Raw genomic sequence first — 15,774 nt, 5'->3', positions numbered from 1 at the left:
TTCAAGGTGCAGTAATTGTAAGCTAAACCTTTTCTTACTGTTATGAGGATCATGTGACTGTACAGACAAATTAGCCCTAAGTGCGGGGAATCTTAGAGGCAGAGCTTTCTAGCCTCTGTCTCGGAACATGCATGTAATTTCATCAGAAGCTCTGTAAGTAAAGGTTACTGTTTCTTACAAAAAATCTTCCCGCCATTCCAAGTTTATTACAAAGGTGAGCATTAATCTGAAAATGTACTGTTCAGAAAAGTGTTCTGGTACAAACTCTCTTTCTAGAGTTGATCACCTATTAAAAGACACTTGAAGGGAGTGTCGGCAGGAAAAGCACTCAAGTGGGGGAGCAATTATATTTATGTATGGTAGTGAGGTAATAATGAGAATATGTGACATGACTGGGATCTCGAGGAATTAAAGCGCCTGGAGTAAGGATGCCAACAATGTAAAATCAGAGGGATGAATAATAGCTTAGGATGAGAAGCAGTTAAAGGTAGAGAAATAGTGAGGGCAAGCAGAAGTGTAAAATGTGTGTCAACTCTTTTGCTTCAAATAGGGAAAGAGGCAAACAGACGGGAATGAACAATGCCTAATGGGTCTACTGAGGCTGAAAAATGTGTTTGAATATGCAAATTATGGACACATTTCAGCTGATTCAGTAAAATGCAGCTGATTTATGTGCAATATGGTTAATATTTGGGTCAGTAGATGGCGGGAGACAGAGGGCAGGGATAATGGGCAGGTACTAATTAGTTGGATGTGCCCAGTGGTGTCCCTGCAGATCTATGTTGGGAATTCAACCATTCAGCACATTAATTAATGATTTAGATGATGGAATAGAAAGCTATATATCCAAGTTTGCCGATAACACAATAAGTGACATTGTAAGCAGTGTCGACGGAAGCATAATGTTACAAAAAGATATTGATAGATTAAGTGAATGGACAAAACTGGGGCAAATGGATTTCAAGGTAGGCAAATGTAAGGTCACCCACTTTGCACTTCAAAAGGATAGGACAGAGTACTTTCTAACTGCTCAACAGCTGGGAAAAGTGGAGGCCCAAAGAGACCTGGGAGTCCAGGTACATAGATCATTAAAATGTCATGAACAGGTACAGAAAATAATTAACTAGGCAAATTAAATCCTGGTCTTTATGTCAAGAAGATCAGGGGCGGGATTTTCCGGCCCCACCTGCCACAGGACCGGCAATTCCCGCCCAAAGACAACGGACCTTTGGCTGGTCCATCAAATTTTCTGTCCCACCTGTGATGATTCCCATGGCGGGCGGGACCGGAAAATCTTCCCTTGGAATACTAAGGGGTAGAAGTCGTGCTTCAGCAAGACAAAGCCTGGTTAGATCACAGCTGCACTACTGTGAGCAGTTCTGGATACCATACCTCAGGAGGGAGATAATTTCCTTGGAGAGCGATCAGCACAGGTTTATCAGAATGATACCTGGACTCCAGGGGTTAAATTACAGGGAGCGATTGCACAAACTAGGGTTGTAATTCCTGGAATTTGGAAGGCTAAGCTGGGGGGGAGGGGTGGTGGTTTGATCAATGTTCCCAGGATACTTGATAGTTCAGGTAGAAACTATTTCCTCTGGCTGGGGAACAGTCTAAAAACTAATGCAAAGTCTTTTTGAAGTGAAATTAGGGAACACTTTTTTAAATACAAAGAATGGCACAAGTTTGGAATGCTGTTCCATAAATGGCAATTGATGTGAGATCAATTGCAAATTTTAGGCCTGAGATTGATAGATTTTTATAATTCAAAACCGTTAAGGAATATTTAGCATAAGCGAGTATATGGAGTTAGGTTGTAGTTCAGCTACGATCTCACTGAATGGCAGCAGAACAGGCTCAAGGGGCTAAACGGCCTAGTTTTGTTCCTATATTCCAGTGCACAAGGCAATGGTTCAGTCAGTGATTCATACTTCCGTCAGAAGGGGAGGGTAGGGTAACAGTAGACTTACCGGGCAGAATTTTATGAGCTGGTGAGAGGGGGCGGGGCCTGCTCGCCGACGCATAAAATGATGCACGGTGACATCGGGGAGAACTCCCGATGTCACCGCACCCGATTTAAATTTTCAGGAAGGCGGGAATGCAGCAAAATCAGCTGTGCGCCCGCCGACCTGTCAATGGCCAATTGAGGACATTGACAGGATCAATTAAGTAATTAAAGGACCTGCCCGTCCAACCTTAAGGCTGGCGGGCAGGCCAGGGGCCCCGGCGGGAACTAGAAAAAACATAAAATCTCATCCACGGGCGGGATGAGGTTTCATGTAGGCTTTAAAAAATTTTAATAAAGATTTTGTAAAAATTATGGACATGGCCCAACTCACGTGACATTGTCACATGAGGGGACATGTAAGGGAAATTTTATTTTTCTATTTTTTAGATGTGCAGCCGGTCTCCCTGGGGCTGCACTTAGCCTTAGGGAGATGAGTGCGCCCTTTCGTGCACACGCGTGAAAGAGTGCACTCTCGATTTTGGGATAACCCCCCCCCCCCCCCCCCCCCCCCCCCACCGCCTGCACAGGGAGTGCATAGCACTTCCCTGTGCACATCACGCTGGGCAGGCCTTAATTGCCCGCCCACGTAAAATGGTGCCGCGCCCTTCAACTTCGCCCCTGACGGTAGGAAAATTCAGCCCACTGAGTGATATTTTGTCATTGGGGATGGGAGTAGCACGTATATTGTTTATTATTTGCTTCAATGTTTGTTAGTCAATGACCAGAGTAATTAAAATAAAATATTGACTTGTACATGAAAAGAAATTTTCCTTCCAAACCTCTAAATTCTTCAGACAAATGATTGTTTTTTTTTACATTCTACAATCTACAGACAACTGCAAGAGATCCGTAGGGATCGTTCCCTCTGGGACACCCTGGTCAACTCCTCCATCACCCCCTACTCCTCAACCCCTACTTATGGCACCTCCCCATGCCCACGTAAAAGATGCAACACCTGCCCCTTCACTTCCTCTCTCCTCACCGTCCAAGGGCCCAAACACTCCTTTCAAGTGAAGCAGCATTTCACTTGCATATCCCCTAACTTAGTCTACTGCACTCCTTGCTCCCAATGCGGTCTCCTCTACATTGGAGAGACCAAACGTAAACTGGGCGACCGCTTTGCAGAACACCTGCGGTCTGTCCGCAAGAAACCTCCCTGTCGCTTGCCATTTTAACACTCCATCCTGCTCTCTTGCCCACATGTCTGTCCTTGGCTTGCTGCATTATTCCAGTGAAGCCCAACGCAAAATGGCGGAACTGCATCTCATCTTCCGACTAGGCACTTTACAGCCTTTCGGACTGAATATTGAATTCAACAACTTTAGATCTTGAACTCCCTCCTCCATTTCTTCCCCTTTCCGTTTCTTCCCACTTCCTTTTGTTTTTTCCAATAAGTTATACAGATTTTTCTTTTCCCACCTATTTCCATTATTTTTAAATCTATATCTTTTATGCCCTGTTAGTCTTTCCACCCCACTCCCACTGGAGCTGTACCTTGAGTGTCCTGCCATCCATTCTTAATTAGCACATTCGTTTAGATAATATCACCACCTTCAATAACTCTTTGTTCTTCTGTCTGTGACATCTTTTGATTATCTGCTCTATCACTGCTTGCTTGTCCTTACAACCACCACCCCCCCACCCCCGACTTCTCTCCCCCCACCCCCTCCACCTTAAACCAGCTTATATTTCATCCCTCTCCTAATATTCACTCAGTTCTGTTGAAGGGTCATGAGGACTCCAAACGTCAACTCTTTTCTCCTCCGCCGATGCTGCCAGACTTGCTGAGCTTTTCCAGGTAATTCTGTATTTGTTTTGGATTTCCAGCATCTGCAGTTTTTTGTTTTTATTTATACAAGTGAACTGAGCTGTTTGACACAATATTCCAGTTATTCTTGAATAATCTAAATTATCAAGTGTCACAATTATTACTGTTGCAGCTAAGTGAATAATTTGTTGCATCATTGATTCTGGGTTATTTATTTAGATGGAATTCAAAGATGCAATCCTTTTTCAGAAGTGATCACAATGTCTAAGGACATAGAAGCCAGCTTTGGCTCAGGATCACCTCTGGGTCAGAGTTCATGGCTTCAAGCATCACTTCAGAAACATAAGAACACCTCACCATGAAGGGAGTCCAGCACCATTGGAGGTAACGTCTTTCAGTCTAGATGTGCAACCGAGACACTATCAGGTAAACTTAAAAGAAGGGGACTTTTCCTCTATGTTCTAGCCAACACTTACCCCTCAACCAATACCATTAGAAATCTTTCAAGCTTTTTTTTAATTCAACATTCCTGTGCTTTTAAAGAATGGGACAGAGAGAAGAGGGGACTTGAATGAGGGCTCAATAATAGACTGGAATTAAAAATGAAAGTAGCTAAAAAAAAATTCCTATTGTGAAACTACTTGAAACTGCAATGCTGCGGAAGACTAACGTGAAAGAAGCCACTGCTATATATGTTACCAAACTATCCCAGAAAATTAAACTCATTCAGGTCAAGGTTTACAAAAGGGGTAAAATAAGATTTTAAAACATTTTTGTTGCTCCTAGCAGAATCATAATGGGCAGAATACTGCACTCATTGGGCGGATGTGTGCCTGACCCAATCGGGCGTAAAATGACAGGCGGTGAGGTCGGGCAAGCACCCTGACATCATCGTGCACTCGCGCGATACTTTGCTCAGCTGACGCGCTCAGAAGTCGGCAAAGAGCCCGCTGACAATTCATAGGCCTATTGAGGCCATTAAAGTGCCAATTGAATTAAATTTTTTGCTGCCCATCCAACCTTATGGTTGGCGGGCAGGCAAAAAGGCAAAGCGGTCTTTGGACTTTTTGCGAAACCTCATCCACGGGATAAGGTTTCGTTCAGTGACTTTTAAAAAAATTAAAAATTTCCAACCGAATTTCTAACATGTCCCTCCTGCTCATGTGCCAGCGTGAAATCGTGGTTGGGCCCTGATCGCAGGCTGCAGCTGGCTTCCCGACCGCTCCCGCTCGCTGAGCCCACCCAATGAGGGCAAAATTCTGCCCAGTGCATTATTTTCGAATGTGTTTATATAGCGACTGAAGGAAATAGTCCCTGGGCTGCAGTCAATAGAATCAGAGGCCCCAGCAGTGATATGGGCAGGTTTACTGGACAGCAGGAGGGCCAGATTTTCAGACAGGAAAGCTGGAAGTTCAGATTCCTCTGCATGCAGTGGGGTTTTAAGCTGCTACTGTGAAGCTCCCAGCCTATCATAATTTTTAAATACCCAACCTTCCCCATGCGAGCAGGTGGTTGACATCCTTATATCCTCCCTCTGTTAAACCTGGAAATAAGCAGGCTGGGATTTGAGATTTAAAATTTTTTTGCAACCCATCTGTTTTTTTTAAGGGTTATAATTCATCCCAGTATATACACCAAAAATGAAACTGGTATAAAGGGAAAAGACATGTATTTCTATGGCACGTTTCACAGCTGCAGGCTATTCTAAAGAGTTTTGCAGCTAATGAAGTATTTTAGAACTGCATCACTGTTGTAATGAAGGAAACACAGCAGCCAATTTGTGCAGAGCAAGCTCCCACAAATAACAATGCGATATTGACAGATAATTTGCTTTATTGTGTTGATTGTGGGATAAATATTTGTCAGGACACTGGGGTTAGCTCCCCTGCTCTTCGAATAGTGCCATGTAATCTTGTCCCTAATCCACCTGAGTCAGCAGATGGAGGCTTTGTTGAGCATCTCATCCAAAAGATGGCACCTCAGGTAGTGTAGAAATCACTCAGTACTGCACCGGATTCTCAGCCTTGATTTTGTGCTCAAGCCCTGGAGTGGGACTTGAACCCACAACCTTCTGACTCAGAAGTGAGAGTGCTACCGACTGAGCCACAACTAACTAAAAGTTATTCATGTTTCCACTTATGGGTAAATTTTCATCTTTTATAGTGATGGACTGAAAATCATGCCTCACAAACCAGGCATGCACTTGCAGTTTTTTTGTTTTTATGCACTTGCCAGATGCTGGACACGCTGCACTAGGAGTGCTACAGATAGAATCTAGCCCAGGCTGTAAACTAGTAATGTTGTGAGGAATCAGATCAATTGGTGATCACTGTTTAGTTCAAGCTGCCAAATCAAACATAGTCTGGCAGTAAACAGAATTCAAGTGGTGCATCAGGCTAGACACTACATCAATTTTTCTGCCTCCTTGTCAGGTCTTTAAAGAAGGATAACAGAGCCTTTAGCATGGAAGCTACAGAAAAAACTGCCAGTCCAGATATACTGATGTGCCATGTTGCTGCCAACAGCATGGCTTGGTGAAACTTTCAACCACCATACTACAGCAGCACCAACTGCAACGGGCTCGGCTAATTAGAATATGAAAACTTGTGGAGTCTGTGTAAATCCAGCCTGCCACATCACAGGATGGAAAATACATCAGCAGGCAGCAGAAACATGCAAAAGAATGCCCTGAGTAGTTGCAGCATTTGTTAGGATACTTAGAGGGAAACAGTGGAGTTCTAACTGTGGGTAGTGGAAGTGTGCAGGAGTGTATCCCAGTTCCAAAGCCTCAGGGCTCAGATCTCAGGTGCTTGCTTTAAGGAAGGATACTGAATGAGCATTAAAAATTAGATGGAGGCCCTGGATGTCATCTCACAGGCCCTGAGACAAGCAACTAGCATCATGGCAGAGCGCAATGACATCTGCTCTGCCAGTATCCGAGAAGAATTTGAAATGGTGTAGCAGTATCTGTATCCAACAGCAGTTCCAGGACCCTCTGCATTTTACCACTCTTACTTTAGTCAATCTGAGGTATGGACCACTAGCCTTTCGAAGACCTTGGGGAACCATGTCAAGAGAACAATGGCAACCAGTTTCAGAGAGTTTTGGGGCAGTACCTTGAGTAGTTTGCATGATCTAACTGCAACTATCAAATCAACCCTCCTAGTGGCCAAGAAGCAAGCAGAACCAGGACTCAGCAGAAGATAGAGAAGATCTCCAAAAATCTCCCTGTGCTGCAAACGTATATACTGCAACTGCAATTTATACTGGCCATAACTTTTGCTGGGTTCACTGGTAATGTAAATAGGATGCCATTCAAATAACTAGCTATGAACTAGCATTGATGAGCTGCACCAGATATAACTGAAAAGTTCAGTAGGTTAAGTGAGTAATCCAGTAACTGCTATCTTTATTTATTTATGTTATAGATTACTCCCTTGGGCCAGATTACTACCTGGAATGCAGGTAATACCCATTTGCAATCAGCAGGGGTAATTTAGCTGATGTCAGTATCAATGTAAAATCCTTTCAGTCAGTGAAACTGAGAAAAATTACTGATATATTTATTGGATATTCTTCACGCTTGCAAATAAATGCTAATGCTTAGCATTAGAATTCACAAGGAAATCATATCCATGCTAAAATCAGTTGAAAAATGCAAGTCATACAAAAATAAATTTATGTTAAATCAATGTAGGAAAGTGGCTATTTGATCAAAATAGACCCACAATAATCTTCCTTTACTAACAGCAAAATTAGTCAAAAGTGTGCAGCAGATTCTTTGAAAGAAAAACAAATTTATGTCTAGCATGTTTAATATATAATTGTTTTACCCGTCAACTCCTTTGCTGCAAAGACACTATCTTCCAAATCTTTCCTCTTTCCAGCTTTATTAGTTTCAAATGAAGGCTCACCACACAGTTCACTGCACTAATTTGTTTGCTCCCAGGACCAAAATTATGGGGTCCTTGGGGAACAGTTTCGGTTTCTGTGCACATCCTGCGGGATCTGTGCTGGGCATATGCTGCACCTGCCTGAAGGAGTCAGCATGAAGCTCTTGTTATAACCTTCAGTTGCTTGCTAAATAAGTTCTATGTCCTAGGCTTAATCATTTCTTCTGTCCCACTGCTGATCATCCTCTGTGTAAATAAATATTTCTTGACATTTGTCCTAAATTTGCTCCCCAAAGCCTGAATCTGTGCTCTCTAGTCCTGCTGTACCTGAAAATATTGTTTTTTCCCTTTATTCCATTAATTTAACGTATTATCTCTATGATGTCCCATCAAAGACATCCTTTTGCAAGTAAATGTTTTTATTTCTTTCCTCATTATCTTTTTTACTGAAGCCCACATGCTTTTGTCCAGCCTGAATCAAAGTGGACTTCAGTTGTACCTATATACCTGTGATTGGAACCAAATCTGTGGATAGGGTGATAGAAAAGCATGCATAAGGACAAGAAAAGGAGAACTGAATTAACATGACAGCAGACAGCTAAACGAAATGCCACTAAATGACCAACATTAGATCTTTAACATGACCTACAACAGATTGAGATGAGATGCATTGAATGGCCAAATGTCCTGTTGATAAGAAATGTATTCCATCACATCCAACACTCAGTGCAAGACAAGATTGCAATTTCCCCTTACTCAGTATTCACAGTGCAGTTATTATTTTACATGTAAACAGCATCACATTTTCTGGCAGATTGACATTTTTTTCCACCATTGACTAGTATTTCTCATTCAAACTTCATTAAGGCCAAATCCAGACAGGTGACTTTTTTTTTGATCCTGAGACAGTCATAAATTCTTCACACAAATACAATTGCAAACGAGAGTTGGATTTGTAGCAAACTTGAAACAGGCATTATGATCAGAAACAGTGGTTTTGGCAATTCTCACCTTGTCGCTTTAAGTGCAACTGTTTATTTTTAATTCTGTCATGGAATGTGGGCGTCATTGCCTAGGCTAGCATTTGTTGCCTATCCCTAATTGCCCTAGAGAAGGTGGTAGTGAGCCATCTTCTTGAATCGCTGCAGTTCATATGGTGAAAGTACACCCCCAATTCTAATAGGAAGGGAGTTCCAGGATTTTCTCCCAGCGACAGTGAAGGATCAATGATATAGTTCCAAGTCAGATGGCATTTGCCTTGGAGGAGAACTTGGAGGTGGTGGCATTCCCATGTACCTGCTGCCCTTGTCCTTCTAGATGGCAGAGGCCGCAGGTTTGGAAGATGCAGTTGAAGAGCCTAGGTGAGTTGCTGCAGTGCAGCTTGTAAGTGGGACATACTACTGCCACTGTGCATTTGTTCTGGAGGGAGAGAATATTAATGGTGGTGGATGGGGTGCCAGTCAAGTGGGCTGCTTTGTCCTGGATGCTGTTGGGCTTTGAGTGCTGTTGAAGGCCCACTCTTCTAGGCAAGTGGGAGTATTCCATCACTCTGCTGATTTGTGCCTTGTAGATAGATGGACAGGCTTTCAGGAGTCAGGAGGTGAGTTACCCGCCGCAGAATTCCTAGCTCCTGACCTGCACTTGTAGTCACAGCATTAATATGGCTGGTCCAGTTAAGTTTCTGGTCAATGATAAATCCCAGGATGTTGATAGGGCGGCAAGGGATTTCAGTGATGGTCATGCCTTGAATGTCAAGGAGACATGGTTATGGCATTTGTGTGGCGTGAATATTACTTGCAACTTATCAGCCCAAGACTGAATGTTGTCTAGGTCTTGCTGCTTTGGGCATGGACTGCTTCTGTATCTGAGGCATTGCAAATGGTGTTGAACATTGTGCAATTATCAGAAAGCATCCCCATTTCTGACATTATGATGAAGGGAAGGTCATTGATGAAGCAGCTGAAGAGCTCCAACCTTCCTTTGTGCTAGGTATGACTCTAACCGTGGAGAGGTCTCCCCACTGATTTCCATTGACTTCAGTCTTGCCAGGGCTCTTTGATGCCACACTCGGTCAAATACAGCCTTGATGTCAAGGGAAGTCACTCTCACCTTGCCTCTTCAGTTCAATCCCTTTGCCCATGTTTGAACCAAGGCTGTAATGAGGTCAGGTGCTGAGAGGTCCTGGTGGAACCCAAACTGAGCATCAATGAGCAGGTTATTGCTGTGTAGGTGCCGCTTGATAACGGCTTCATGACACCTTCCATCACTTTGTCAATGATCGAGAGTAGATTGATGGGGGAGTAATTGGCCGGCTTGGATTTGTCCTGTGTTTTCTAGACAGGACATACCTGGGCAATTTTCCACATTGTTGAGTAGTTGCCAGTGTTGTAGTTGTACTGCTATTTCTGGAGCACAAATCTTCAGTACTACTGCCAGAATGGTGCCAGGGCAGTATCCAGTGCCTTCAGTCATTTCTTGATATGATGTGCAGTGAATCAAATTGGTTGAAGGCTGCCATTGGTGATGATGGGGACCTCAGAAAGAGGCCGAGTTGGATCATTCACTCAGCACTTATGGCTGAAGATGGATGCAAATGCTTCATCCTTATCTTTTGCACTGATGTGCTGGGCTCCTCCATCAATGAAGATGGGATATTTGTGGAGCCTCTCCTCCAGTTAGTTGTTTAATTGTCCACCACCATTCACAACTGAATGTGCAGGACTGCAGAGCTCAGATCTGATCCACTGATTGTTTAGTTGCTCAGCTCTGTCTATCGCATCTTGCTTCCACTGTTTGGCATGCAAGTAGTCCTGTGTTGTAGCTTCAACAGGTTGACACCTCATTTTTTTAGGTATGCCTGAAGATGTTCCTGGCATGCCCCCATGCACTCTTCATTAATCCAGGTTTGATCCCCTGGCTTGATGGTGATGGAGGAGTGAGGGATGTGCCAGGCTATGAGGTTACAGATTGTGGTTGAATACAATGCTGTAGCTGTGCTTGTGCCTCATGGATGCCCAGTTTTGAATTGTTAGGTTTGTACTAAATCTATCTCATCTAACATTGTGGTAGCGCCACAGAACATGATGGAGGGTATCCTCAATGTAAAGACAGGGCTTTGTCTTAACAAGGACCGCACAGTGATCACTCCTACCAGTACTGTCATGGGCAGGTGCATCTGTGACAGGTAGGTTCTTGAGGATGAGCTCAAGTGTGTTTTTCCCTCATGTTGGTTCCCTCACCACCTGCCGCAGACTCAGCCTAGCAGCTATGTCCTTCAGGAATTGGCCAGGTCAGTTTGTAGTGGTGCCACCGAGCTCCTCTTGATGATGGACATTGAAATCCCCCTGCTCCCGGTATATTCTGTGCCTGTGCCACCCTCAGTGATTCTTCCAATTGGTGTTCAACATGGAGGAGTACTGGTTTATCAGCTGAGAGGTGGGGGCAATGGTAATCAACAGAAGGTTTCCTTGCTTATGTTTGACCTGTTTCCATGTGACTTCATGGGGTCAAGGGTCAATGCTGAGGACTCCCAGGGCAATTTGCTTCACAATGTATACCACTGTGTCACGTCCTCTGGTGGGTATGTCCTGTCCCACTGACAGGGATCTGGTAATGGTGCTGTTTGGGACATTATAAGGTATTATTTGGTGAGCTTGACTATGTCAAGCTGACGCTGAATCATCTCTAGGACAGCTCTCTTAATTTGACGTTAGTTAAAAGGGCTTTGCAGGGTCAACGGGGCTGGATTTTCCGTTGTTGTTTCCAGTGCCTAGGTTGATGCAGGGAGGTCCATCTGGTTTCAATCCTCTTTTTGACTTTGTAGTGATTTGGTACAACTGAGTGGCTTGCTCGGCCATTTCAGAGGGCATTAAGTGTCAACTTGTAGCTCTGGTGTCACGTGTAGACCAGACCAGGTAAGGATGGCAGATGTCCTTCCCTGAAGGACATTGGTTAATCAGGTGAGTTTTTATGACAATCAAAGGTGCTTTCATGGTCACCATTACTAGCTGTTAACTCCAGATTTATTAATTAAATTTAAATTCCGCCAACTGCTTTGGTGGAACCCATTCCCTCAGAGTATTAGCCTGGACCTTTGGATTACTAGTACAGTGACATTACCGCTATGCCACTGCCCCCCTCTGATTGTTTGATGCAAGGAATGGCTAAACCAAAGGTATAGTACGCAGTTGAATTCTGCTTTTCCACAGCTAGTTCTCTCATTCCTTACATAACAACATAAAGAAGGGAATTTTATAACGCAGTATGTGCAAAGAATTAGCAGGTAGCAGAGTTAAATGTGATTCATAAAATTTGTGTGGTTACTTATGTCATGTTCCAGTATTTGCCTTCCCAAGGGCAATAAATTCTGGCCTAGCCAGCGATGCTCACAGCCCATGAACGAATAAAAAAATTTGTTGAAATTTGTTGAACTTTTAGTCAATACTTTGAAATTTTGAACACACACAGACTATTAAAATGGCCACTGCAAATCATGTGCCTTTGGCAATTCAAGCTTCAGACAATCCTGGGTCTCAAGCAAATACCTAATTAAATATGGACATTCATGGTCATCTGGGGATTTCACACATCCCCTTGCTTAAGGATGGGCCATCAACAAAAGAACTATAGCATTCCAGCCAGCTTATCTTTCCATTTCACCATGGACAAAAGAAACGTCAAAGCTCAAGTGTGTTAGACGAATGTGAATGTTAAGGTGTCAACAACAAAACAGGATACGTAATCAACCTATTTTTGGAAAAAGGATTTTGAACTTGTACAGGTCACATGGTAGGGAAGCTATTTTGTTGCCTTCTTTTAAAATAATAGCAAGAAGTTCTTCTTCAGAGATAGAGTTCCACCAGAAAGCCATCTAAGCAACCAAGGAGATAAGTAGCAATACCTTGGAAGTGAGAGAGGACTCACCGCAACCTGTTTCAACTTTGATTTTATCTGAGAACCAACCTTCTGGACATTTAACTACAAGAAGTCTCACAGCTTATTGAGAATCTTCACTTCAACTAAAACCTCAACTTGTCTAAGAAACTACAGGCCTGCCATGAAAGAGACTGAGATAATCATAAACTGTAATTTGTATTGTTTTACCTTCATCTATATCTAATCTTCGTTTGACAGCATGTGTGTGATATCTTGTTTCAAACCTCCAGGTCAAGTGTGTGACAATAACTAACCTTATTTACTGTAAAACTCAAAAAGCTTGCTTCTGGACATATTTAAATCAGGACAATCACCCTGAGGGTAAGAAAGTACACACCCCTTCCATACAAACATATTGATCATGGGCAATAAAAATGAAACACAAATTTTGTCCATGATGCTTCAGAAAGTCTAAACACAAAATAAGGTCCACAGAGCAATTAGGGATGGGCAACAAATTCTGGCCTAGCCAGCAATGCCCACATCCTGTGAAAGAATAAAAGTAATGATCAGAAGATTTTTTATGACATGGGCCAGGCAAATAGCCGACCTTGAGAATTCATCCTGATCATCCTTGGCATCTCCCTTGGTGCCATCAAAATGAACCACTGCTTCTTTCAAAAGGAACTTAAAGGGACTGATTCATTGACGCTCTACCAGAAATTTCAGAACACACATCAACCATCCAGAGGCCCCTTTGATTGTAACTGTTGTTTTTCAGATGCTGCTACTTTGTAAACCTCTTTCATAATTGTCAGTTAACGTCCTTTTTGACAGCATTAATAAAAACTGCTACATGTAAGAGTGAACTAGTATCTCTTTGGCTAATGTATATATCTCAGTTTCATTTATTGTCAAGTGCTGCTGGAGATTTTTAAATGATTATGATTTGATAATGGCAGGAAACTATGTTGGGAGTTGTTGGAAAACCAAGGTGGGCCTCCTAATCAGCAGCCTAATCCACATTCATCATGTACTCCATCACAGATTGCAAAATGCACTGCGAACCTGGCCCGAGTGAAAAGATAAAAATCCTGGGTAAAGTCACGGGTGGGCCGGGTATGCATTTTGGAAGCTGCATAAGTGCTCAGGTCAGGTTTTCCTGAGCCCGCACAAAAATCCGGGCGCTGAGCACACAAAATCAAGCTGACTCTCCAGTGCAGTACACAGAGTGCTGCATTGTCAGGGGAGCCATCTTTCAGAAGAGGAGTTACACCAAGGCTTCATCTGCCCTTTCTGGTACACATAAAAAATTTTTTAAAAGACATTTTGTCGAAGCTTTTCAAAGTTGTTGCTTCCCCTGATGTTGGTGTTCTTGTAATTGTCCTGATGAGTACAAGACGAAAAGCTTCAGCAAAATGTCTTTTTTCAGCAATATTCAAATTATATAGTACCAAACAATGATAAAATATTCTGTGCCACTATTTCAAAGGAAAGCAAGGAAGTTATCCCGGGTGCCCTGCCAATATTTATCCATCAATCAACATCACAAAAACAAATGATCTAGTCCTTATCACATTGTTGTTTGTGGGGGAGCTTGCTGTGTGCAATTGGCTGCTATTCTTCCTACAGTGACAACACTTTTTTTCTATTTGTTCATGGGATATGAACCTCACTGGCAAGGCTAACCGCTCTTGAAGAGGTGCTTCAAAAGTACTTCATTGGTATAAAATGCTTTGTGATGTCCTGAGGTTGTGAAAGGTGCTATATAAACTTTCCTCTTCCCAGGTAATGCTACACTTACCAACGTGCCATATTACAAATTACTGATATGTTTCCCAAATTTTCTGAAAGAAAACTTTGAATGATCAAGCCTTGCACTGTTAATAGCAGCAGAAAATATTAGTTTTATGAGAGAATACTCTACATCTACCTCGTAAAAACTATGAAATAAACAGAAACGTCCTCAAAATGAAACCTGTAAACTCCACAATGTTTAGTGTCAAAAGTACGGCAAAGTATGGAACGATTCTTCCACTATAAAAAGGGGAATGGTCAGTGGGAGCATGTCATCCACCCAAGTCTTTTCCAATTACTGCACTGTAGCTATCAACAGAAGCGTATGACAAACATTCCCTTCTTGTGGGGAAAGTCAATGTGTTATTATGGTGTCTGGTAAAATCTGTGTCGTCATCATACCAGAACTTTAATGTGTGTAATTCTGATATCTTGTTACATTCTTATTGTCTTCATAAATACTAATTGGATTGTTATTCTTCTGATTTTATGTTAATCTTTAGGGAAACAACACTTGACTTTGAAAATATACTGCACAGTAACTTCCTTTCTCTTCCACTTCTAGTGCATATGTAAACCCATGGATTAATCCCTCCACTAAAACAGCAGAGAGGAAGTTCAGGCAAACCTGTTTGAAAATTATATCTTCCAGTAAAAAAATTAAGAGTCTCAAATTAAAAGTGATAAAACAAAACTTATACTCCGAAAGTCAGTTGGTGTTGTGTACCACCATTTTTTTGTTAAATGCAATGAAGCCATTGCTTCCTGACTGCAGTGTCTTTGTTGAAGGTATAACCTACCTGCAATGTACAACCATGGGCCCGGCATCAGGAGGGTTACAGGCTTTTACTCGCCGCAAGAAGGCCAAGAATGGTGTTGGGTGCTCTGGAACCCCATGATCAGGCCACGCTGTGAACTGGAACTGTCGTACTTCCCTCTTTTCACTGGAGCCAATCTATTAGAACAGGTGGGATTTTATGAACAAACTGATGAGAACATTTATAATAACCAAAAAAAAAAGATTTATTCTGGGCATATTAATAAATGATGTTTTCCACACTGACTAACATAATAGTTTTCTGACGCCTCTCATTTGTAGATCAAAATACACTGCTTGTTGTCTTAATGAATGAAATTTAGGGTTTGCCCTCCAGGTCTTATTACCTCAAATCCAATCTGAACAGACAAAGTGTGCATATCTGATCTGCAGATGTCCAGCTGTGGTAATGTGCTTTCTTCTATGAACTAATATGAATTTGTGAGCATGTGAATGTACAAAGGGAATAATTAGAAAAAGAATTTCTTCAGCCACAAATTCTTGCACAAGCATGTGAGAGAGACAGAAAACTTCACACAGGCTATATATGGCTCAGATAGAGAAGTCCTTTTTTTTTTACAAATTGCCTTTAACAAAGCAGTAACGACATTTCATG

The 15,774-nt window shown here is 42.4% G+C and overlaps 1 protein-coding gene across 12 annotated transcripts in view; it reads right to left on the bottom strand.

Moving 5' to 3' along the window:
- LOC121276898 (receptor-type tyrosine-protein phosphatase delta) overlaps positions 1–15,774 on the bottom strand; it is a 612,167-nt gene that overhangs the window by 33,601 nt on the left and 562,792 nt on the right. For all 12 annotated transcript variants that reach the window (XM_041185518.1, XM_041185525.1, XM_041185519.1 and 9 more), the window contains one exon: positions 15,142–15,296. In XM_041185518.1, the coding sequence (XP_041041452.1) occupies positions 15,142–15,296 (155 nt within the window). The remainder of the gene's footprint in view (positions 1–15,141; positions 15,297–15,774) is intronic.

The sequence above is a fragment of the Carcharodon carcharias genome, chromosome 4 (assembly GCF_017639515.1).
Source record: "Carcharodon carcharias isolate sCarCar2 chromosome 4, sCarCar2.pri, whole genome shotgun sequence".
Taxonomy (NCBI): domain Eukaryota; kingdom Metazoa; phylum Chordata; class Chondrichthyes; order Lamniformes; family Lamnidae; genus Carcharodon; species Carcharodon carcharias.
The sequence above is the reverse complement of the archived record's forward strand: the minus strand, read 5'-3'. Positions and strand labels throughout refer to the sequence as shown.